General features: G+C 40.4%; 1 protein-coding gene across 20 annotated transcripts in view; it reads right to left on the reverse strand.

Moving 5' to 3' along the window:
* The window catches only part of ANKS1B (ankyrin repeat and sterile alpha motif domain containing 1B), a 1,065,346-nt gene that overhangs the window by 314,549 nt on the left and 726,778 nt on the right, over positions 1-24,019 (reverse strand). For all 20 annotated transcript variants that reach the window (XM_043440436.1, XM_043440451.1, XM_043440445.1 and 17 more), the window contains one exon: positions 20,857-20,955. In XM_043440436.1, the coding sequence (XP_043296371.1) occupies positions 20,857-20,955 (99 nt within the window). The remainder of the gene's footprint in view (positions 1-20,856; positions 20,956-24,019) is intronic.

A 24,019-nucleotide genomic window follows, 5' to 3' on the forward strand; every position in this document is an offset into this window, starting at 1 on the left:
GAGGTTCGTGGGGGTCTGGCATCTTGCTGAGAAGAGCCCAGAAGCTAGGCTGTGCCAGGCTGCGATGCAAGTCAGAGGTGAGGACTCAGAAAGTGCAATCTAAATGATTCTTTTGAGGAGTTTGTATGGGAAGAGAAGGTGGGAGATGAAGTTTTTCGGAAGCACAAGGGAAAAGGCAAGGAAAGGAGTGCCAAATGAGGACTCACGGCTGAGGAAGTCAGAGACATAAAGGAATAAGAGTCCCTGAGTGCCGTGGAGATTGGAGTCGGGTAGAGGGCTTGTCTCTTGCTTTGGGGATTTTGCTTGCCTTTCTTGGAAATCACAGCTGAGAGGCATAGCCAAAGATAATTTTGGGGTTAATAATCTCTGTATTCAAAGCAGCTACTTAAAAACAAAACAAAACAAGAAAGAAGCTGCCTTGCTGAGACTTGGTGAGAGCCAGATCCTTATATGTGAAATGCTGGAACCTTACATGTGAGGTGGAGGTCCTCATATGGGCAGGGCAGCTTTCTGTATGACGTGCTGCTCCCCAGATACACACCAACCTGACCACCACTTACTGTAAACCTAGCTGCAATGGGTCATGGCTTCTCTCTTCTACCTGGATATACTTTGTACTCTGACTCCCTGGTAGGAGTTTTGTCATACAGATGGCTGACATGGTCCAGTAGCTCCCCCCTTCCCTCCTCCTTTTCCCAGCCTCTTCTGCTCTGTCCTGCTGCTAACCGAGACTTGGACTAGTAGTGGGCCTGATAATAAACCAGGTCAAGCCGTGTTGGCAGACAGCGTGCGGCCAAGGCTAAATGCAGGCCCGTCAAGTAGCACAAGGATCAGGTCTCCTACAGGCTTTGAGACCTGGGCTCAGATGCTCTTAAAAGACTGACTGAACATAAAAGAGAAAGGCAGATCCACCGAACACGGAGCCCCAGGAAAAAAGTCTATCTACCACCATCTAAGAGCTGTCAGAGTGCAACTTTGCTGGGAGAGACATGTCCACCAAATGGATAGGACTATCAATGATAAAAACATCACCTAACAATCATATGAGATTAAAAACCCAAAGTGATTTCAAACACATTATCTCATTAGTGAGGGGTTTTAAGTGATCTTTTGGAAAATGCCCTTTATGGAGCCTGAGACTCTGAGTACTTCATGTAATGATATACTTTCTGTGGAAATGAATATCATTCACTGTGACTCTTGTTAGGAAGCAGGGTGTGATAAAGTCTCTGTGTTGTGTGTCTGCAGCAGTGGAGGGAGACATATAACATATACATATCTGTTTCTTGAAGCCCACTGGTTTGCAATAAGACCCAATTATTGAGACAGTTTCTGCAAAAGAATAGGGAGAAACTTAAACACTCAGAGGTAAGTGAATTGTGCTTAGATGTTACTATGGACTTAATTGCAGATAATAGCACCTCCTCTAATTTTTCCAACTGAGCCTTGCTGATTTTGCGTATTTGAATGTTCAGACAACTGCAGACTCCCAGCTTTAGGAACAGGGCAGGAGCATGAAGAGGTGATGCCTGAATATTACTTGGCACTACCTTTAGGGGGAATAAAGGGAAAGTGAAATGCTTTGTCCTGGGTACAATCTCTTTATGCTCTGTGATTTCTATTTAATGAATAAAAGAAATAAACTAAGGTCTAACACCTGAGATGTTCCTTATTTGGACAAGTCTTAGTGGAGTAAACTGGAAGTGAAGCAATGGACAAAGTGCATAGATAAGAAAGGTTTTTAAGACACATGGTGATAAATTTCCAATAGCACAATCAAGATGGCTGGTGGCCAAACAGAAGCATTAGCCAGACTAGCCAACCTTCTAGCCATCAGAGTTGGGGGGGGGGGGTAACCCTTCCTAAAAGGCACTGGATTGATTACGAACTAAAGGAGTGAAGTGCCAAAACAGAGAAGGTCTATAAATCATGGCAGAAAAAAACGACAATAACAACACCAACAGCCATAAAGCAATCTCTTCATTGCTTTGCAAACAGTGTGAGCAGACTGCTAATCAGGGCTCTTCTGTGCACGCATAGAGTAACGGCTCTCTGGAGCATCACCTGAGAACCTCGCTGCTGTCTGCGAGGCAAGATCTGTGGGGATTTGGATGAAAGGACCAACACAACCACTACACAGTACACATGTAAACATGGTCACTGGGGTTGAATGATTTTACTGAACGATTTTTATTGTACTTCTCTCTGAAGCTTTTGGTAAAAGGGGTGTTTTTAAAAATTCAATCAAAGAACATGCTTTCACCATCTTTTCATTTCTAAAATCCTTGTTGAGATCATGTTGACCCTAGAGCCCTCTGTTAAATATCACTATTTGTTTTAATTTACTTCCTTGTTGCAAAGCTCTTTTATGAAACAAGCTCTCAGATTAAAGATGGAGAGGATTTACTGCAACTAGAATAAGGTGCTGAACAATGCCCACCATCACTCACATTACAGCCTCCACCACTGATATGAACTATATTTAAAAAAAGACACAGGGTCCCCCTTCCCGCACCCACCCCCATAGTACATGTTTGCCGACATTCGTGTCCCTACAATGCTTATGTAGTGCACTGGTTATGTAGAACACTGCTTTGCTCTTGAAACAGAAACTTTAAATGCTACTATGAGTCAGGAAAATTGTTTGCTTGTTATTAGTCTCAACTAAAAAAGATTTTTTTCCAAACTTGCGTCTTCAGAGGATAATGAACCTTCTGAATGCCAATTCTATTTATTTGATATTTAAAAACCATGTCCTTTCTCAGAGCCTCCAGGCATGTGCATAATAACATATCCACTGAAGAAACTTCAAATAGATAAATGTATCATAAAACCAAAGTTAGAAGTATATAAATGAATAACTTGTGTTCTGCTTGGGTGGGGAAGTATAAGGGATATCATACAAAAGGTGGCAAAATGTGGCAAAAAAAATAAGAGTTACAAAGTTGAGGACCTACAACACATCCATCTATACATCTGTCCACCCATCCATCTATCCATCCATTCATCCATTAACCCATCTACTTATTCACTCAGCAAATACATAAGGCATGTCTACTATATTCTAGGCACTGTTTTGGATAGATCAGTGCATAGAACATAAAAAAGTATTGGACATTGTGGAGTTTACATTCTACCTGGGGAGACAAATAATCATAAACAAGCATAAAAATAGAGAAATTATGTCAGAAAATGAGAAATGCTGTGAAAAGAGACAGTACAATAGGAGGACTGGGAGTTCTGGAGGTTGCACGGGGATGGGTGGTAGTTGTTCAGTCGCTCAGTCGTGTCCAACTCTTTGTGACCCCATGGACCTCAGCACACCAGGCTTCCCTGTCCTTCACTGTCTCCCAGAGTTTGCACCAATTCATGTCCATTGAATTGGTGATGTCCATCCAACCATCTCATCGTCTGTTGCCCCCTTCTTCTCCTGCCCTCAATCTCTCTCACAGTATCTCCTACTCTTTTTCAATGAGTCAGCTTTTCACATCAGTTGGCCAAAGTATTGGAGCTTCAGCATCAGTATCAGTCCTTCCAATGAATATTCAGGGTTGATTTCAAGTTGAAATGTGGTATTCAATAGGGTGGTTTGGGGACATTTTATTCAGAGGGCAAGATTTGAACAAAGATTTAAAGGGAGCAAATTGGCTTTGTTGGCAACTAGGGGGAGAGGATTCAGGTAGAGGGAACAGGGAGAGCAAAGGCCCTCAGGAGGAGGTGAGCTGGTGTCCATGCAAGGTAACAAGGAAACCAGGGGCAGGGTTGAAGCAGCTTGTGCAGGCAGAGATGGGCAGGGAACAGGTCAGAGAGGTAATCAGGGGCCAGATAATGTCAAGTTTTGAAGGCACTGTAAGGACTTTGGCTTTCATTCTATGGGAAACAGGGAGCAAGTGCAAGAATTTGCACAGAGCGGTGACCTGATTTGGCTTACATTTCAGCGGAGTCACTCTGGCTGCTGTGTTGAGAAGAGAGCAGAGGGAAGCAAGGGGTAGGTGCAGAAAGGCTTGTTCAGAAGTTGGGGGAGTAACCCAGGAGAGACAGGGCTAGGGTGCTCGAGGAGAGGTGGTGAGAAGTGGTCAAATTCCAGACAACTTCCTGAAACACAAAATAAAGTGTTCCTTGTTCTCTAGCCTGGAATGGGACTCTGTCAACTTGATGGTTGCAGCCATGTGGCATGGATCTCAACTTGAACAGGACTGCATTCATCTGTCAAGCATAGGAATGTATGGATGACTGCAGGGTGGGTCTTGCATGAGTCTGTTTTCAATGGACAACCCAGGGTACTCAAAAGACTCTTCTGGTAAAAAGAAGGTGGCCTAGGCATATGTATTTGATTAACAGGATAACAGACACATGTTCAAGGAGATGGCTGATTCTGCATGGATTTCAGGATCTGGCTCTCTTACTGGACCTGGCTCAGCGCCTGTGGATCATGCCTTAAGAATAAGAAGCTTCAATATGAAATCTGTATCATGAAACATTTTTGGGACTTGGGGACAAAAGGAATTAGCAGAACTGGCACCAGAAACTTAATCAGCAGGCAGGGATGGTGCCATGTTGCAGATACTGGTGCCCCAACACTGGGCACCAGCAGTTGGTCATGGTGCCCACACTGGCAGGTCTCAGTGATATTGGCAGGACATTCAGTTGGCGTTGGCTAATGTGCCCTTGATGGGGAGTCTCTGGGCACTGTAGGCAGAAGCCAGACATTAATACCTTGGACACATTGGGCCCCTGCAGCTCTGAGGCAGCCTTTGGCAACCATTAGCAGCAGACTTGGCACACTCAGTGGGTGTTAACAGCACCGAGAACACTTTTGGTAAGTTCTGGTGGCATTGTTTCAAGCTCTGGTAACAAGAATCATCAACTACAATACACTAGAGGGAGAGCGGGAGAAAAAGGCAGATGTCACACAGTCAACAAGTGGTCTGATTAATGGTGCACATGTGACTTGAAAGACCCAGAATGAATATTAGGAAAAATTTCAGTGAGGATTGGAATATGCAGAGAAGTGTAACAACAGTCTGAAGCCCTGCCTGGAATTCTTGAGAACCCCTGGAATTCTTGAGAACCCCTTTTCTATCTATAGTGAGGGAATACTCAGAACTATTCCACCACCATTCGGTAGATGAGACAACAGACTGACTCTTAGGAAAATGTCTCCAGTCTTATAGATTGCGGTGTTTGCTTGTTTTTTGGTCATCTCAGAATTTTTTATTACCTCAGACACCGAGGTAACTAAGAATTTTCAGCTCGAATTATGTGAATCCCCACTAGTGAATCAGTTCTTAACAATAGTTTCAGTAGTTATTATTTATTTAATGTAACAAGAATTTTTAAGCACAAAATTTATAAAAATATAAAAGGGTCTAAGGTTCTTTTCTTCTAGGAATATGCAATTCTGTGTGTGTGTGTGTGTGTATTTGAGATATATACAAATATAAGAAAATTAAGTGCCAAAGTTTTTACAAGTTCCAGAAAAGAAATAAAACTTGAGGAGTCGGAGATGTTTGGGAGGCGTTTCTTCCATAATTTCTCTTGGGATTAATACTTAAAGAAGTGAATGCCTATGTGAGTGTGTGTGTGTGTGTGTGTGTGTGTATGAAAGTGAATAAGAGAGAGACAGAGAGAGAATGGATGAACATGAGCATCCATTTCTCCCTGCTGTCTCTAGATCTAGTCGGAACACAGGCAGCATCCCGTGTCTGGAGTGATTCCCTCAACGACCTATTTGCTAAACATATCTATTAATTCCTCAAAATTAAACTCAAGCATTATGTACCCATCCAGAAAACTTTCCATGGCTTCCATGTACTTAGTCCTCCCCTCCTCTTGTAGCAGATTTTTTCACATAGTAGTTTAGTTTTTGTCATATCCGTCTCTGTCCAAAGTGTAGGTAGAACTGCTTGAGGCAGGAACCAAGTCTTATCCGTTTTTCACCCCCATCTCAACCTAGCATAGAGCCAAAATGAGCTGATTGGATGAATAAGAAATTCACTGATGATCATCTGGGCACGTGGGTGTTTGCAGACCTTATGCATCCGCAGTTGCCCTAATTGTCATTTAGCTCCGAAGCCCTATGTGGCTTCCCTGGTGGCTCAGACGGTAAAGAATCGCCCTGCAGTGCGGGAGACCCGAGTTTGATCCCTGCGTCGGGAAGATTCCTTGGAGAAGGGAATGGATACCTATGCCAGTATTCTTGCCTGGAGAATTCCACGCACAGAGGAGCCTGTTGGGCTGCAGTCCATGGAGTCACAAAGAGTCAGACACGACTGAGCGACTGACACACATACTATTGGAAATGCTAAGGTCTTTGGGTTGTAAGGTCGATTATTGCTTTGTATTACATCAGTAGCACTTAGAAAAGTGTTCTGTTGAAAGTAAACACCATAAATGCTGATAGACGATAACGTAATTGAGTCCCAGAGGACAAAGCCAGGGAAACCAATTTTCCATGCCTCTGTTGTTCAGTCACTAAGTTGCGTCTGACTCTTTGTGACCCAATGGACTGAAGCATGCCGGGAGTCCCTGTCCTTCACTATCTCCCAGAGTTTGTTCAGATTTATGTCCATTGAGTTGGTGATGCTATTTCATCCTCTGCCACCCTCTTCTCCTTTTGCCTTCACTCTTTCCCAGCATCAGAGTCTATTCCAATGAATCAGCTCTTCGCATCAGGTGGCCAAAGTATTAGAGCTTCAGCTTCAGCAGCAGTCCCTCCAATGAAGGAAGGAAAAAGCCAGGAAAAGCAATCTTCTATATACTTACTATAATAATCTATGGTACATTTGTGGAGAAAACTTCACATTCAACAATTCCTATAATATATTTACCTCTTAGTATTAGAAAATTATAAATACAGTTCTTTCCCACCCAGCAGTAGCCTTTAAATAGAGAAGGAGTTGAGGTTTAAAACTGATGATGAATTGAATAAAAAGCTTTTAACCTGCTATAATTCTGTGATTCATAAATTATAACCTTAAAAATCATTTAAAGTGTATCTATTTAGCACTCTTGAAGACATGAAAGAAGGAATCTGGTGGCTTCTTGAGTACTCATTTCCTCTGATAAGAGCAGTAGTTATCTGTTAACTAACAAAATAAAACACCTCTCTTCCCCCTCAAAAAAAAAAAAAAAAAAAAAAAAAAAAACCAAGCTCAATATCTCTTTACTAAAATAGAAGATGCTAGAAAAATGGTCAGCCACTTTTCTAAAGGTGGAAGGTGGATTCCTAAGCAAAGTGTTCACTGTGAGTCCACAGAAGATCAAACATCAAATTTGAACCTGAAAGATGGAAATTTAAACTCCCATTGACCACCAACAGAAAATAACCAAAAAGAAATACCATGTAATGAAAAACTGCTTAGCTTAGGGGTGGGAGAACAGTAACTCAGTTCTAGTTTAGCTGCTCCACTGAAAAGGACTCCAGGCGTCTTCTTGGATTTGAAGCATTTGACTCATTCATTATAGCCTGAAGGGCAAAGTGATGGATGAAATTGATAACTGGATTGATGGCACGAGCTGTATTTCAAACGATGGTTATTACAAGTGGGAAAAAGTAGCATATCTATCTGCCTGAACAAGCTAAGCAACTACTCTTGGTCACACTTTGCTTGGAGTGTCATGAGCTATCCCCAATCTTGACACAACAAAGAAGTTTTTAAGGTGCATAGAATTGTTTTTTTGATTTATCTGCCTCCTCTTCCAGGAACTTTCTTGTGATTTCCTGAGCAGAAGAGAACTTCCCTTCCATTTAATGCTCAAAGCTTGTATTTTTACTTCTATTACAGTTTGTTCATGCTCTGTTTTTATGAAAATCACTTGGATATTGGGTTGACTTTCTTTGCTAGATGGCAATCTCCTTGAAGGCAGATACTATATAACTTCATCTTTTTTTCTCCTTCCACTGTGTCTGAGACATAAGTAGATGCACAAGGCATTTGCCGACAGAAACTGAACAGAGACTTCTCACTTGACTGCTATTGATCGAAAGTAAGAAGCGTAGCCAAATTATATCCAACTTTTAAACTAGAACTTAATTCAACTGTACAGGAAAGGTGGGGGATAATGGCTCTTCACATTTGTGGGTATATTGTTTAGGAGCGCTCATGTAAATTTACTTAGTTCTGCTTTTTTAAATGAAATCATAACGTCTTTAACAATTTCATGGAGCCACACTGTCATGGTCTGAACATGAAGCTTCTCAGTGTCACTTCTGTTCCATTCTGGGCCACCCACATTTACTGAGCCCTTGCTGTCTGAAGTACTGTCTCCTCCATTCTTCCCCCACTTTCCACTTAGCTCTGGGGATTGATTACATTACCTCTAAGAGGTGCAGACAGGAAGCCCTCTTGTTATTATGCTTATTCATTTAATTTCTTAGATAAGAAGGCCCCACTTATGATTTTAAATACCTTCTCTCTTAGCTCCTGATAGGTTAAATAATCATCTTAAAGGGATTAAAAATTAATTTAGTGGATGATGATCAGAATTTAAAGTTTTGCCCTTATTTAAAACGTGAATAATCTGCCTTGTGAGAAATGGAAATGGAAAGCTCACTATTCCAATGTAGTCATGGACATTTTTAGTTGTAGACTATCTTATATCAGTGATTGAGTTCCTTTCTGTTGCTTTTTGGCCCCAGGCAAATTTGGCCCCCACCAATTTTATTAAGTTTTGCTAATTTAGTGAGCACTTACTGAATGAATACAAGTGGCTAGGACCAATATTAACTTAGTCCTTCTAAGTGACAGGCGCTTCATGCACATTTTAAAATTTATAATTCAAAGTAAGTTAATGTGGTAGGTTCTACTGTTATTATCTCCATTTTACAGGTAAGGAAACAGAATTATAGAATTTAAGTAATATGTCCAACATGACACAAGTAGTAGGTGCTTAACCTAGAATTAAGTTATGTTAGTAAAAGCTCAAGAAAATTCCTTTTTGTAAAATTCTAAGTTCCTTGAAGGCAACTTAAAGGGATTATCCACTTAGTATCCTCATCGTGCTTTGAAGTATAGCATTTAGACAATATAGTTAAGAACCTCAGTTAAGCTGCCTGAGTCTGAATCCTAGTTTATCGATCTGAAACAGCATTCATACATTCTTGTCACTCTGTCTATTCCCTTACTACCTGAGACGACATCTTTTGACTATTCTTTGTTTGCATAATGAGCTGTGAAGGAGAATGACCTTGTAGGTCCTGTTTCCTAACACCAAATGCTCCACATCTAGTACAGTGCCTGGCGTGTGGTAGGTATTTCATAAAATATCTATTAAAGGAATAAGTAAAAAGAGATTCACTTTGTTTATAGTTTATACCTGATATAATAAATTTTAGACATAAAAATGGATGAAGGAACCTCACTTTTTTCTTGGTTCACCTTTAATCTTTTTTTTGGAAATCAGCTTAAAAAATTTTTTTTATTTTATATTGGAGTATAGCTAATTAACAAAGCTGTGACAGTTTGAGGTGGATAGAAAAGGGACTTAGCCACACATATGCATGCATCCATTCACCTTCAATCTTCTTTTAAAAATTTATTTAATAAACATGAATACAGCACATATGATGTACCTGGTTCCATTTTAAGTGCTTTACAAATATTGACTCATTTAATACTCAACACACCTCTATGGGTCAGATAAAATCAAACCCAGGGAGTTCTGGCCATGTTCCCAACTATTACACCATGCTGTTTCCTGGCTTAATCCTATAAAAATGTCATCTCCGTGTAGTTTAATGCTCTGAAGATGTGTCTTAGAGAGTGCCCTTTCACCTCACCTATCTTTCCTTCCTCTCTACCCAGATTAAAGAGGAAAACAAATAAGATTACTTTAGCTATTTTGCTTTATTTCATTATGCCTTTCCCCCCTCCTTTGACACAGCGATTCCTGCTGCTAGCGAAGCTTCTCTAAGGCCACCTACAAGAATAAACAGGAGGGTTGACCCTCAGAAGCTGCAGGACAACTGACTTGGTCTATGTCTGCCTCCCTCCTTTTTCAAGTCTGTCTCCTTCCTGCTTTTCTAGGGCTTTTGGATCCCTGCCACGGCCCTTCGCTCCCAGTCCTAAGAAGGAAGTTTAGTGGACTACAGAAATGGCAAAAATGGCCTTCTTAGCCTGAAATTCGAAACACAATTTTATAAACAATTCCTTTTTGTGTTTAGTCCCTTGGTTCTCTCTTGCACTTTTACAGTTTCTCTCACAAATACATAGTCATCTTCAGAGACTTGGGTATAGCAAAGGATCACCCAGGACCTAACTGGCGTGAGGACAGACACCTGGGCTTTAGTTCCTGCTCTGTTGCTTAGGGACACTCTGCCTTGAGGCCAGCCATTTAATATAACCTATGCTTATCCTCACCTGTGAAAGGATTCAGGCCAGAGGTTGAGCTGGATTATACATATGTTTTAATAGAACATGATGTGGTTTTTTTAATCTGGACCATTTTTCAAGTCCTTTATGAATGTGTTACCGTATTGCTTCTGTTGTCTGTGTTGTGGTTTTGCGGCCATGAAGCATGTGGGATCTTAGCTCTGCAGTCAGGGGTCAGCTCTCACCCCTGTACTGGAAGGTGAAGTCTTGACTGCTAGACCACCAGGGGAGTCCCTGAGATGGATAGCTTAAGGTCCTTTGCTGCCCTAACCTGGGATTTTCTTGGGAGAATTACACGAGGAAGAGAAAGTGCTCAGATGTCTAAATTCCTTTACTCTTATTGCTGATTTTAGTGTCACTCCAAGGGAGCCGTTATTTTTTATTAAATGAGGATGAACTTCTCAAAGTTGAAGGATGACAGCAGCTGCGGATGGTGATAGATTGGAACCTTTTACTTGCAGAATTCCCATAGTTCTCTGTGATGATCATGGGGGATAATGAGTACAATGATAGCTCAGTTCTCTGGTCTAAATAATAAACTATTCCAAGATAAAGTCACTTAAAATAAAACATTGAAAATCCTCCATCTTTAGCTCAGGAAGAATGCTGCAGTCACCTTTGCTTTCTGAGATGGCATAAAAGCCTTGAAACAGAGCGTCCATCAGTGAGCTGGGACTGGACTGCGCTCATGTCTGGTAGGTGTTTAGATATCTATCTAGCTGAAACAGTTATAGCTACTTTATACTTTGTGTGTAGTGGGCTTTCTCATTTCAAAAGGCTCAAAGAACTTTATAAATTATGGTCATTCCCTCTCCCAATGTATTCCTGAGTAATAGACTGGTTATCCACTTGTAAACAGAAAACATGAGGCATGGTGGAGAAGGTCTATGGAAGAAAATGCAGGCCATCAGGTTGTGGGTGTTATATTCATGAAGGACCTGCTTTACTTCTTTGTAAAACATTTAAATATAAAGGTGCCAAGCTGGGAAATGTCCTAACCTGGGAGTCCTATCTTGACCTATTCAGGACTGACTTCTAATCTGCACTCTTGTTTGGCTCAGTCCAATCTAATAAATATTAACTGAGCATTACTATGTCCAGGTGCTCCATGCTTACAAAATGAAAATGAATATGACAAAGATCCTGATCTTGAGTGAAAGAGACAAACTAGTCAATAGGCAGTCTTATCAGGTATAATGGGAGCACAGGAGATTAAATTAGCATGCTAGCCCAGATAAAGGATGTCACAAAAGGCTTCTCCAAGGAATAAATCTTAAGGAATGAACACTTGTGCGAAGAAAGGCAGCAGTCAAGGTGCAGAAAGAAAAAGGTGTTTTTAACACAGAATGACTAGATTCTTAAGAATTCCATTAGTACTTCCTGGGAAGGGAGACTGTATTTCTTGGCTTGGTTTAGTGACAGTCATGAAACTCAGCTCTGGTGCATCAAATGCAGACTAAAATAAATAATGCACTTCCAAGCCTGGCAACAGAACATCCTGTGTTATTGTTTATGTTCCTCTCCCCTCTCCCCTTATGGTAGCTCTCAAAGAACTCCAAGATGGGAGAGCCACATCACAGAATAAGCCTGGATCCCCAAGGTTCTGCTTGGAGGAGTGCTGCCTAACCCATCACTGACTTAGTATGAGTAAGAAATAAATTTCATAGTGTGAAGCCACTATTAACAGTGGCTTGAGTTCATTATCTGATTGTATAGGCTAAGAAATAACAAGATAGATCTGAATGACTTGCTGTCACTTCAAAATTTGTTTTATTTACTCCAAATGACCTAAGTTTTTAACCTTAAGATGAACTATTCTTTCTTCCTTCTCTCAATGGCACCAATATCTCTCCTGAAAAAGAGTTGATCTTTTACTCTGATCTAAGTGAGCATATCTCTTTGCCCCAGAGCCACAAGACATTTATAGAACTGGATAGATCTTGAAAATACTCTAGAAACACCACAGCTTCACCAAGGACCAGACCTACAGGAGGCAGAATATCTTATGCCCTCAGTTAGACCATGGGTTTAAATCATGTATTCACTTTATGTTAGGGTTCCCATGTTAACAGTGAACATATGTGTGTGGGATTTTGAGAGTAAATCTTTAACTGAATATCCACAGGGTGGTAGGTCAACATTGAGTGGCACGATGTTTAAGATACTGGCCACTGAAAAGAAAGAAATGCAAGACAAAAGAAGGAGGGTGTATGGAGACAGAGTATGGTACAGGAGAATGAAGTTACCCTGTCAGAAGGTACAACAATAGAATCTATGCCTGGAGCCTATGTTTTGCTGTTGCCCTTCTGAAAAACAGTAGAAGCAATAGGAATGAGTTTCTATCGTTTTTCTAAGTGACAAGGAAATAAGACTGAAATTTCCTTTCTGAAGTTATTAAGATCTTACATTGGTTGTTCACTTTGCCCCTAAAGCTTGAACACACGTTCATCAACCATCAAGACTAGAATCAACAAACATTTGAATTTCAAGTACCTTGAAAGAACTAGAGTCTTTAAGAGCAGAATGGTGGGCAGGAAGCCAAGGTGAGATAATAACACATTTGCAATGCTCTTTCGAACTCTGAAATAATCAGGGATTCTCTGATATAAAGTCATATTAAGACTTTAATTTTTGGAGAGATTCTCTTCCCCTATGACACAGAAGTAGCAAAGTCACAGCTATAACTAAATAACCTCAGATATGCAGACGACACCACCCTTATGGCAGAAAGTAAAGAGGAACTAAAAAGCCTCTTGAAGAAAGTGAAGGAGGAGAGTGAAAAGGCTGGCTTAAAGCTCATCATTCAGAAAACTAAGATCATGGCATCTGGTCCCATCACCTCATGGTAAATAGATGGGGAAACAGTGGAAACAGTGTCAGACTTTATTTTTTTGGGCTCCAAAATCACTGCAGATGGTGATTGCAGCCATGAAATTAAAAGACGCTTACTCCTTGGAAGGAAAGTTATGACCTACCTAGATAGCATATTAAAAAGCAGAGATGTTACTTTGCCAACAAGGGTCCGTCTAGTCAAGGCTATGATTTTTCCATTGGTCATGTATGGATGTGAGAGTTGGACTGTGAAGAAAGCTGAGCACCGAAGAATTGATGCTTTTGAACTGTGGTGTTGGAGAAGACACTTAAGAGTCCCTTGGACTGCAAGGAGATCAGTCCTGTGTGTTCATTGGAAGGACTGATGTTGAAGCTGAAACTCCAAAACTTTGGCCACCTGATGCAAAGCGTTGACTCATTGGAAAAGACCCTGAAGCTGGGAAAGATTGAAGGCAGGAGGAGAAGGGGACGACAGAGGATGAGATGGTTGGATGGCATCACCGACTCGATGGACATGGGTTTGAGTAAACTCCGGGAGTTGGTGATGGACAGGGAGGCCTGGCGTGCTGCCGTTCATGGGGTCGCAAAGAGCTGGACACAACTGAGAGACTGAACTGACCTGAATGCTTTGTTTAATTGATAAAGTGGAAAGGAGACTTTTTTTTTTAGTGGAGAGGCAGGGTTTGTGTTCTCCAGTTTGCCACAACTTCCACTACTATTTATTGTCTTGAAACCATCACAATATTGTAAAGTAATTATCTTCTAATTAAAAATAAAAATTTTAAATTAAAGTGTTGGAGTTCTTAGTCCTTGCCAGTATCTCTGTATTCCAAGGTTTTTTTGGTCAACTGTTGCCTGCATTTATTTGTTCCGATGAGGTCTAAAGTTCAATGATCCTTTTACTTCCCAGCTTTGATAGTTTTTTTAAAAAATGCATTTAATTTGCTAATATCCTTTAAGTATTGTCCAAGAGAGTCTGACCAATTCATTTCCTTAATATAAACGGAAATATGCTCTGTTCAATAATGCTGCTAAGTCACTTCAGTCGTGTCTGACTCTGTGTGACCCCATAGACGGCAGCCCATCAGGCTCCCCCATCCCTGGGAGTCTCCAGGCAAGAACACTGGAGTGGGTTGCCATTTCCTTCTCCAGTTCATTAATGAGGCACCAACAAAGACTGAACATGTTTTTTTTAAAATTTGTAATGTTTTATAAGATTACTGATTTGTATATATCACTTAGATGAGTGGCATTCAGATCATGAAGTTTTAAGTGCAATTGACAAATCTCCAAGGTCTCTAATTCTGTATGATTGTATCCTATACGGATGTGAGAGTTGGACAATAAAAAAAGCTGAGGGCTGAAGAATTGATACCTTTGAACTGTGGTACTGGAGAAGAATCTTGAGAGTCTCTTGGACAGCAAGGCAATAAACCAGTCAATCCTAAAGGAAATCAACCCTGAATAGTCACTGGAAGGACTGATGCTGAAGCTGAGGCTCTAATACTTTAGCCACCTGATGCCAAGAGCTGACTCACTGGAAAAGACTCTGATGCTGGGAAAGACTGAAGACAGGAGGAGAAAGGGACGACAGAGGATGAGATGGTTGTGGCATCACCAACTCGATGGACATGAGTTTGAGCAGGTTCTGGGAGCTGGTGATGGACAGTGAAGCCTGGCGTGCTGCAGTCCATGGGGTCACAAAGAGTCGGACATGACTGAGCGACTGAACAACAACAGCAGATCTGAGACATACGCCTTTTTTGAATGGTGATTACTAATGCGTTACTAAATCATCTAACTGTGAATACCATAGTACCATGAAGATGGCCCATGGAAATAAAAAATGTGCTTTGTTGTTGTTGTAACCATGTAATAATTATTCCATTTTGACTGCAAATGCAGACAAGGAAACTAGACTGTAAAGTGGATCATGATAAGGTGTATCTGTAGCAGGCATACTTCTGAGATGGCCCCAGTGATTCCACCTCTTGGTATTCACATCCTTGTGTAAACACCTCTTCTTATGTCTGGGCTGGATTTGTGGTTTGATTATAATGAACAGAAAAGGCAAAAGGATGGGATGGCACAGAAGACTGAGATTTCCATCTTGCTGGCACTTTCCTGTCCTCTCACTTGCTTGTGCTGTTGAAACTAGCTTCATGTTGTGAGATTCTTTACAAAGGGGCCCATGTGACGAGAAACTGAGGGATGCCTTCAGCCAACAGCTTGTGAGGAAATGAAGCCTCAGTCCGAAACCCCCAAACATCAGAATCCTGCCTAAAACCAATGAGTGAGGTAGGAAGTGGATTCTCCCCAGTTGAGTCTCAAGATGACTCTAGTCTGTGAAAGACCCAGAACCAGAAGACCCAGCTAAGTGTTAGTCGCTCAGTCGTGTCTGACTGTGACCCCACGGATTGCAGCCCGCCAGGTTCCTCTGTCCATGGAATTCTTCAGGCAAGAATACTGCAGTGGGTAGCCATTTCCTTCTCCTGGGGATCTTCCCAGCCCAGGGATCAAACCCCAATCTCCTGTATTGCAGGCAGATTCTTTACCATCTGAGCCACCAGGGAAACTCTAAGCTGCTCTTAGATCCCTACTCCACAGAAATATAGAGATGATATATGTTGTAATATGCCTCTAAGATTGAGGTAACTTGTTATATAGCAAGAGATACCTTACAGAGAATCTCACTTCTTTCTTGGAGTAAGAGATAACTCTGTTGTTGTTTTTTAAAAAAACAAAATCTCAGACTGAGGATGGGGAAGGTGGTAATTCATCTGGTCAGAGGTGTTCAATGCCATTTGGTGAAAATATTGAAACTAAGTAGCCCAGCAAATATTGGTCAAGTTGAACTGAACTTAGACAAAAAAGCAGCTACAATCCAGGTGTTCATTATGCAATAAAACAGAAGTAGGTTAACAATGAACAAAACAATGAATACCAGAAACTGTGCTATGATCAAGAGTCCTGAGATAATTACCTTTGCTAGTCATCAAATATTTTGAGTTTGAGTTTTGAGGAATGCCCATGTTTAACAGAGGAGAATGAGCAGGCAAGGAAAGAGAGCGACAGAGGGGCAGGAAGATGCCTGGGTACCGTGGAGGCCAAAAGACGATGATGCTGACAGCTGACAAGAGTATCAGAGCCTGCTGAAGGCAAGGTGAGGTGGAAGTGGCTTGTGGAATTTCTGTTCTTCTCGTCATTAGTGACTTTAGCACTGGTGGTGTGGGGTGGCAGCAAAGAAACTAGTTAGATCCAAACGGGGATAGGGAGTGTAGACAATGATAAAGTAATTCCAAAAGATATTACGAAAGAGGAAAATATAAGAAAAAAACATTGAAAAGTGAAGTGAGCGTGTGGTATAAAAGTTGCTAGCATGCTGACATACATTTTCAATTCAGGAGGAGAGATAAAGAGCAGATACACTATGGGCCTTGACATGAAATTCTGCAAACCTTTAAAATGATAATCCTTTGAATTCCTGACCTGTAGCTGTTATATTGTCAAAGGACAAAAGAGATTATGCCCTTACAAAAGGATTTTAGAGGATTATCCACAGACTGGGTAACAGAATTCTTACCTGGGAAAAAGTAAATGATATGTTGCAAATAAGTAATCAGATAATTTCCCTGTGTCCAGAGGACGGAAAAAGCTCAACATGCTTAAAGATTCTAAGAGAGTACAAAAGAAGCCATCTTCTCACAGAACTTGTGATATGTGTCCTTTCTTATAAAGAGTGAAGGGTAAAAGTCCCAGGAAGCTTTCAGACCTAAGGAAAGACTAAGTTGGATTTGGTGAGGGAAGTGGATGCTGGGTGAAAATGGATAAAGTAAACTTTGCGCCTAAAGGTCAGGCACTGTAAAAGACACAGAGAAAGAGTGGATGGAAAAGAGGAATTGATGTGAGTACTCTTCTAAAGATGTCTATGCTTAGAATACATGGAACATATTCTATGTGTTCAGCCTATCAAATGGACTGGAGAACATTCAGACCTATGCACAAGTAATTACTTCAATATTAAGAAGGAGATGTTATAGAAAAAACATTACAAAAAGAATAAACTTTGTCTTTGAAACTTGAGACAATACAAATACAAATAAAGCATAAAAAAAATTCACTGAACTGGGATAACAGATCAAAACTGCACTTAGCAAACCACCTTTTCTCTGTTTAGGAACAATCTCTCTAAAACACAACATGTTAATTAAAGGATCTCAGGTAGCAATCACGGAATAGTTCTCATGACAGATGAAGAACACAGATATTCTGAGGACTAAAATTGCACAAACAAAATGAAGAGACAGTTTGCCCACTTTTTGGCAGTGCAAAGTTAGAGGGAACGCAAATGAATGTGTTGTCAGTTGAATTACGCTATTAACCACCTAAAAATTGGGTTCATTATCTAAGAAGGCAAAGCATCAATTTGTAGCATTATAACATTTTGTTTGTGCTGCTGAACATGTGTTTGGATGTTTTTATGCTTTTGAACTGTGGTGTTGGAGAAGACTCTTGAGAGTAGCTTGGACAGCAAGGAGATCCAACCAGTCCATCCTAAAGGAGATCAGTCCTGAATACTCACTGGAAGGACTAATGCTGAAGCTGAAACTCCAGTACTGTGGCCACCTGATACGAAGAACTGATTCATTGGAAAGGACACTGATGCTGGGAAAGATTGATGGCAGGAGGAGAGGGGGTCAACAGAGGATGAGATGTTTGGATGGCATCACTGACTTGATGGACATAAGTTTGAGCCAACTCTGGGAGATGGTGATAGACAGGAAAGCCTGGGTGCTGCAGCCCATGGGGTTGCAAAGGGTTGGACACGACTGAGTGACTGAATTGAACTGAACTGAACTCATTTGGGTGCATAATAAGTACTTCAGCATCAGCCTTTTGAAAGAAGCTTAATTTTGTGTTATTTCTATTATATTGTCCTCTCTGATGGGAATGATATTCTGTCTTATAAACACTTCATTTATTCTTCAAATAATTCTGAGTTCAGGTTCTTTTGTTTCTCAAAATGGCATGTACAGGATTATAGACATAGCTTAAAAACTGAGGTACTCTGATTAAAAAAATTATATTTGAATAACCTGTAAAAAATATTCATTCACTCAATCACTCATTCTTCACTCTTTTAAGTGCATGTATTGAGCTAAGCACAGTGGGAAGTTCAAGGATTGACGTGACATTGCCTCTGCCCTCAGGATGCTTATAACACAGAAGTAGTATAATATTATTAGTACCTTCAGACAGAACAAGCATAAGGCCTTCAAATCTTAGAGGAAAGAATGAGTAAAGTATTCTTTTATTTCACAAATTATTTTTTGATGTGCTAGGCACCATTCCAGGGACTGGATATGTAAAAGGAACAAGATAGGGTGCCAAGGGAAGAATAAGGTGCCAAGGCACCTTATTTTATTACTGTTGCATCCTGGGGATGAGATAAAAATTAAGGCAGAAAACAAGCAAACAAATAACATAACTTCAGGTGGCCAAAATTGCTATGAAGAAAACTGAAGCAGGACAACATGAGGGACAGTGATAGGGGGCAAAGGGTGTGCTTTTGAGGAACAAAACCCTCTGTGAGAAGGTGACGGCTGAATAGAGATTTGATGATGTAGGGAGCAAGCATTTGAAGATATGAAGAAAAGGCTTTCCAGGCAGACAGACTGATACAGAAAGGCTTTGAGGCAAAAATGAGTTTGACATATTCTGGAACAAAAAAGAAAGTCACATGACTAGAGAATGGAAGAGAGACCGAGAGATGAGGTCATACTAGTATGTGGGAAGGGGTCAGAACCTATTGATTTTCATAGGTCATGATAAAGATTCTAAGTGCAAAAGGGAATCCATTGTGGATTTTAAGCAGGATGTGGCATGATCTGATTTACATTTCTGTCTGGGTGCAGTGTGGAAATTCAGCTGTAAAGTGGTGAGAAAGGTAACTGGGATGGAGATTAGGCATCTATGCATTGTCCAGGTGAGAGGACCAATCAGAAATTGACTCAAGTAGTCTAACATAGACACAACAGGTTAGATTCTATTGTGGTAGTCTGATTAGACATGGTTGGTGTGGACTAGGGTAATAATTACTAAGGTGGTAAGAAGTGGTTCACTTCATAAGTTTCACAAAAAAAGTGATTCTAATTAAAGATACAAAAGTAGCAAGGTGAACAATATGTTAATAAGAATTACTTCCAGATATAGTGCTAAGGACTTTTATTCTTTTCCTTTTAGTGTAGAAAACTGTATTATTAAAACTCCTGTGTATGCTTGACTTTCCTTGAATTTGCAAAAGTGGTAAGTTTCTATCAGTAGATACGTAGTTCACTGTCAGTTGGCAAATTTCATCTTGTCACTTCCTTAGAAACCATGGTTAACATTTATCTTTCCCATTCTGAGAAGAAGAAATTAAAGCCTCCTTAGAAAGGAAAAGCATAGAGGAGAATATAAATATATAATACATTCATATATTTAGATGCATCTTTTACTGTCATCTGCTACCCTGCCTCCAATCTTGCCCCCTGAATCTTTCCCCAAGTGGATGACCCAACTTTAACATTCTCTCCTTCTAATTTCTCTTGTCTGCAGCCTCCAGAATTAACTGGCCTAAAGCAGTCTAGTCATGTCCATTCCCCTGTGCTCACAGAATAAATTTCAAATTCCTTAACCTGATACCAACCTGACCCAACTTACTTTTTCTGTTTCATTTCTGGCTCCACTCTCTAATTGTTTTAATCACATTGGATTTTTTTCATCTTTTAAAAATTATTTTTAAAATTGTGATGAAATAACATAAAACCACATTAAACTGTCTTGAAGTATTATACATAATTTAGTAGCATTGAGTACATTCACATTATTGTGCAAATCCTGTTGGATTTTAAATCACGAAGTATCACTGTTCCTCTAATGCTTCCGGCAGTTTGTTGACTGGACCATACCTCTATCTATGTGATTCCCGCTGGGCCCTGAAATGCCTTTCACTTTCTTTACCAATTAAAATCCTACATGTTTTACTGAGCACTGAAGACCAGCGCTCAGATCTCACCTCTTGTTTTAGGCTCCTGTGAAACCTTACCTAGAAACAGAAGGTCAACTCTGTTGCTAAGTAACATATTACTTAAAGTTAAAAGGATGCCTGGTTGGTAAATTGCATTTGAACTGGGAGGATTTATACACGAACTATAAATACCGGAAGGGGACGTGACACTTGCACTTTCCTGAGTAATGACTTGTGATTAGGCAAGTTCCGTGCCCTTGGAGGCCAGGGCTGTGGAGTTGTTATAAGAGATACTGCCTCTAAGCGCAGGAGGCTCCTGTTCCAGGAACATTCTCCTACCCTCCCAACACTGATCTGTCTTCTTGCACCCGATCTGTCACCTGGGGGTATGGACTGATTGTCTGTACTGCCATGCAGAATCCCACCAAAGAAAAACTTGTAAGCTGCCCTGCCGGCCAGAGGCATTTCCTGTGTTACAGCTAATGAATCTGAATGTTTAATTGGACTAAGAAGATCTGCTTTGGCTTTGGGGAGTTGCATCAATACGCAGGCATATTGTCCTAAGTATTAACACGCTTTGCACACCTGGACTTAAAACCACTGGGACTAGACTAAAGGGTAGGATAATAAATGCTGCCTTACCTTTGGAAGGAGCTGGATTGCCTGTAGAATTCTTTGTCGGTGCCCAGAATTAAGGATTCCAATTTCCAACAAATCCTGGTCTTCCATAACATTGCTTCCCTGAAACAAAACCAGAAATGTTATAAATGAAATTAGCCAGTTTTACTGGGCATAAATAATGGTTTTCTTAATAAGGAGAAAAATAACCAACAAGTGATCTGATTTTTATTAACAAAACTATAGAGTCAGTCTTCTGTAAGAGTGAGGTGAGAGGAGGTCACCTAGATGATTGAGTTGAAGGTTCTGGGAAAGTTCCTTTTACATCATAAATACTCTCAAGGCTTACTATTTATGGCTGGATTATCTGCATTGGGAATTCATTTATGTGACTCAAAACCCTGTTCCTCTAAAAATATACATGCTTCTAGGAAGAGCTGCCATTTAAACTATCAGTGACCTATACGTTGATGTGAATGAACCAGTTTTTTTCCCCTCTGAAGACACATTTTGTAAGGAGAGCTGATGGAAAAATTGAAGTATCCTAGGCAAGCTAAAAGAATAATTCACCTTAAATACTGAATGTCAGATGTCTGATCAAGGTATGAGGATATGACAATGAATAAGATGCAGATCCTTGCCCTTAACTGTTGATTCCTTCTAGTCCAGAGATGGAAGCAGATTTTTCAAAGGCAGTTAGGATGCTGTGAGTGTGCTGGCATGGTGACACGTGCTTGAGAATGCAGAGGGGACCTGGGGTGTCTTTTCAGCGGAGATGGTGTCTCATCAGACATCTGAAGTACAATTCAGGTTCAGCACTCAAAATGCAAAGGACTAGGAGAAGTCACATGCAGTGCTGTGTGGGTAAGAAAGAACACAGTGTACTTGGAAGCATCAAGTTCTAGGATAAGTTGGAGACAGGAGCAAAACTTAAGGCTTCAAAGGCATTGAGACGCCAGACGACACAGATATTGTATGAATTTCAATTTCATCTTGACTATAACAAGCCATGGACAGATTTTAAGAAAAGGAGTTACATGATGAGACCCCAGACTTAGAAAGATCAACTTGATTTCTGTGGCTGGGCCTGTTGGCTTACCTGTGAAATGATGGGGTTGAGCCACGTAACTTCCAAGGATCAGCCTAATCCTGCTATTCTCTGTTTTCAATGATTTTTTTGACCTCTGATTAATATTCTAACATGGAAGCTTATAAATTGCTTATTTTATCCTGAAATTTTAGTCTTTTGGAGCTTGTGAGCTAGAGTTTTCCTTTAAATTAAGGCGTCTATAGGGAAGTTCAAGAACTCAGATCACTGCTTTTACGGACAAGTCAAACTCTATCTTACCAATGTGTAAAATAAAAACACTTATGAACAGAAATTACGGAATATCTATTTATGGAGAGCAATGGGTCCTGATGGATATTTAAAGCAAAAGAGAATGAACTGGAACAGGGCAGTCATGGGAGCGTGGAGCTGTTAGGAAACAGAGGTTGTTCTTGAGATGGTGTGGGCTTAGGCTAAGATAGTGGTCGTGGGAAACAGAAAGATGCGAGCAGATTGGAAAACCATCAAGAAGTTTGACTTGGTGACTGAATGCAGAGAATGACAGAGAAACGCAGAATACACACCAGTTCCAGGCTTCCTCAACAGGGCTGGAGAGTGATCTCCTCCTGAGATGGGGAGGAGGGGCCAGTCTAGCATGGTGCAAAGATTAATGTCTTTCCCTGGATGGGCACAGGATTGATGAATATAAACAGTTTAGTATCGGACTATGTTAAAAACTGACACAATTGGCTGTGCTTAGAAAGATTAAAGTCATTAGTATGGTACCATAGCTAGGGATTTAAAAACGGGCATTCACTGGACAGAAACATTCCACCTCCTCGTAGTAACATTCTTGTGCTTAAGCTACACTGGCCATCTCGGAGGAGGCAGAACGATTCGGGTGTACAGCGGTGTGATAATAAAAAAGCCTAATGAAAAACAAATAAAGCCCGTCTTGGCAACATGCCATAGGAAACACGGCTCTCACGAAATTACTCAGTGCTCACAACAGAGCATGGTCAAGAATATAAATGACTTCATGTTGAGAAAGCGTTATTATTTTCAGAAATGGACTAATGTGTCATGAGCAGGAGGTAAGAAACCACTCTGTTTGACTTTTATTCTTTAAGAGATTTTCCAAAGGAGTTAAAAGGCCCTTAAAAAATAAAAACAAATAAAAAAACTTTACCACCTATGTATTTAGATCATTATCCTGTTTTCCAAAGGCTAAATTGTCAGCCTACAACTTCAGCTTATACAAAATATAGAACCTGGATTTTTTGTACAAAAACAAGACACAACAGGAGGTTATGGTCTGAATTATCTATAGGTAATATTAAATTTGATTTCAGTGTTTGAATACTGAAATGATTTAAAGAATTTAGTCCTTAGAGACCACTGTTCTTCCTCTAAACCACCAATATATTGCCTTATCTATCTTCAGTAAGGGAGGAAACATTTTGAAAAATTGTAGGGAAGTTAGACAAATTCTCTTTGGGTCAAATACCCTAGCATAGGATAATTCCAAATACTTTTGAAAAATGAGTGAAAAGTATGAAAATCACAATGCAAATGGTGAGAATGAGCCCAAAAGGAAATGGTACTGACTGTAGAAATGTAAAGAAAAGGATTCACTTTCCCCAGTGAGAGGACATTGGAAATTTTATATTTTCTTTCTTATTGTAATATATAGGAATAACAAAAATATTCTGGTGCATCATCTAGCCAGTCCTTTTTCAAAATAGCTCCAGGCTTGGAGCCTCAAGACTTGGGTCTGAGTCCTGTCTCGGGAAATGTGGCTAAAGTGAAAGTGAAAGTTGCTCAGTCGTGTCCGACTCTTTGTGACCTCATGGACTATACAGTCCATAGAATTCTCCAGGTCAGAATACTGGAGCGGGTAACCTGTCTCTTCTCCAGGGGATCTTCCCGACCTAGGGATTGAACCCAGGTCTCCCACATTGCAGGCAGATTCTTTACCAGCTTAGCCACAAGGGAAGCAATGTGGCTATGTCATATATTATTTCTGAGTCTCGTGGTCCTCACCCATTAAATGAAGCCATTTAATAAATTCCCCTTCAGTTCTACAATGCTCTGATTTCAATCATGCCCAACTTTGATTAGTATCATTTTATTTAAATA

This window comes from Cervus canadensis, chromosome 21 (assembly GCF_019320065.1).
Source record: "Cervus canadensis isolate Bull #8, Minnesota chromosome 21, ASM1932006v1, whole genome shotgun sequence".
In the NCBI taxonomy this organism is placed as follows: Eukaryota; Metazoa; Chordata; class Mammalia; order Artiodactyla; family Cervidae; genus Cervus; species Cervus canadensis.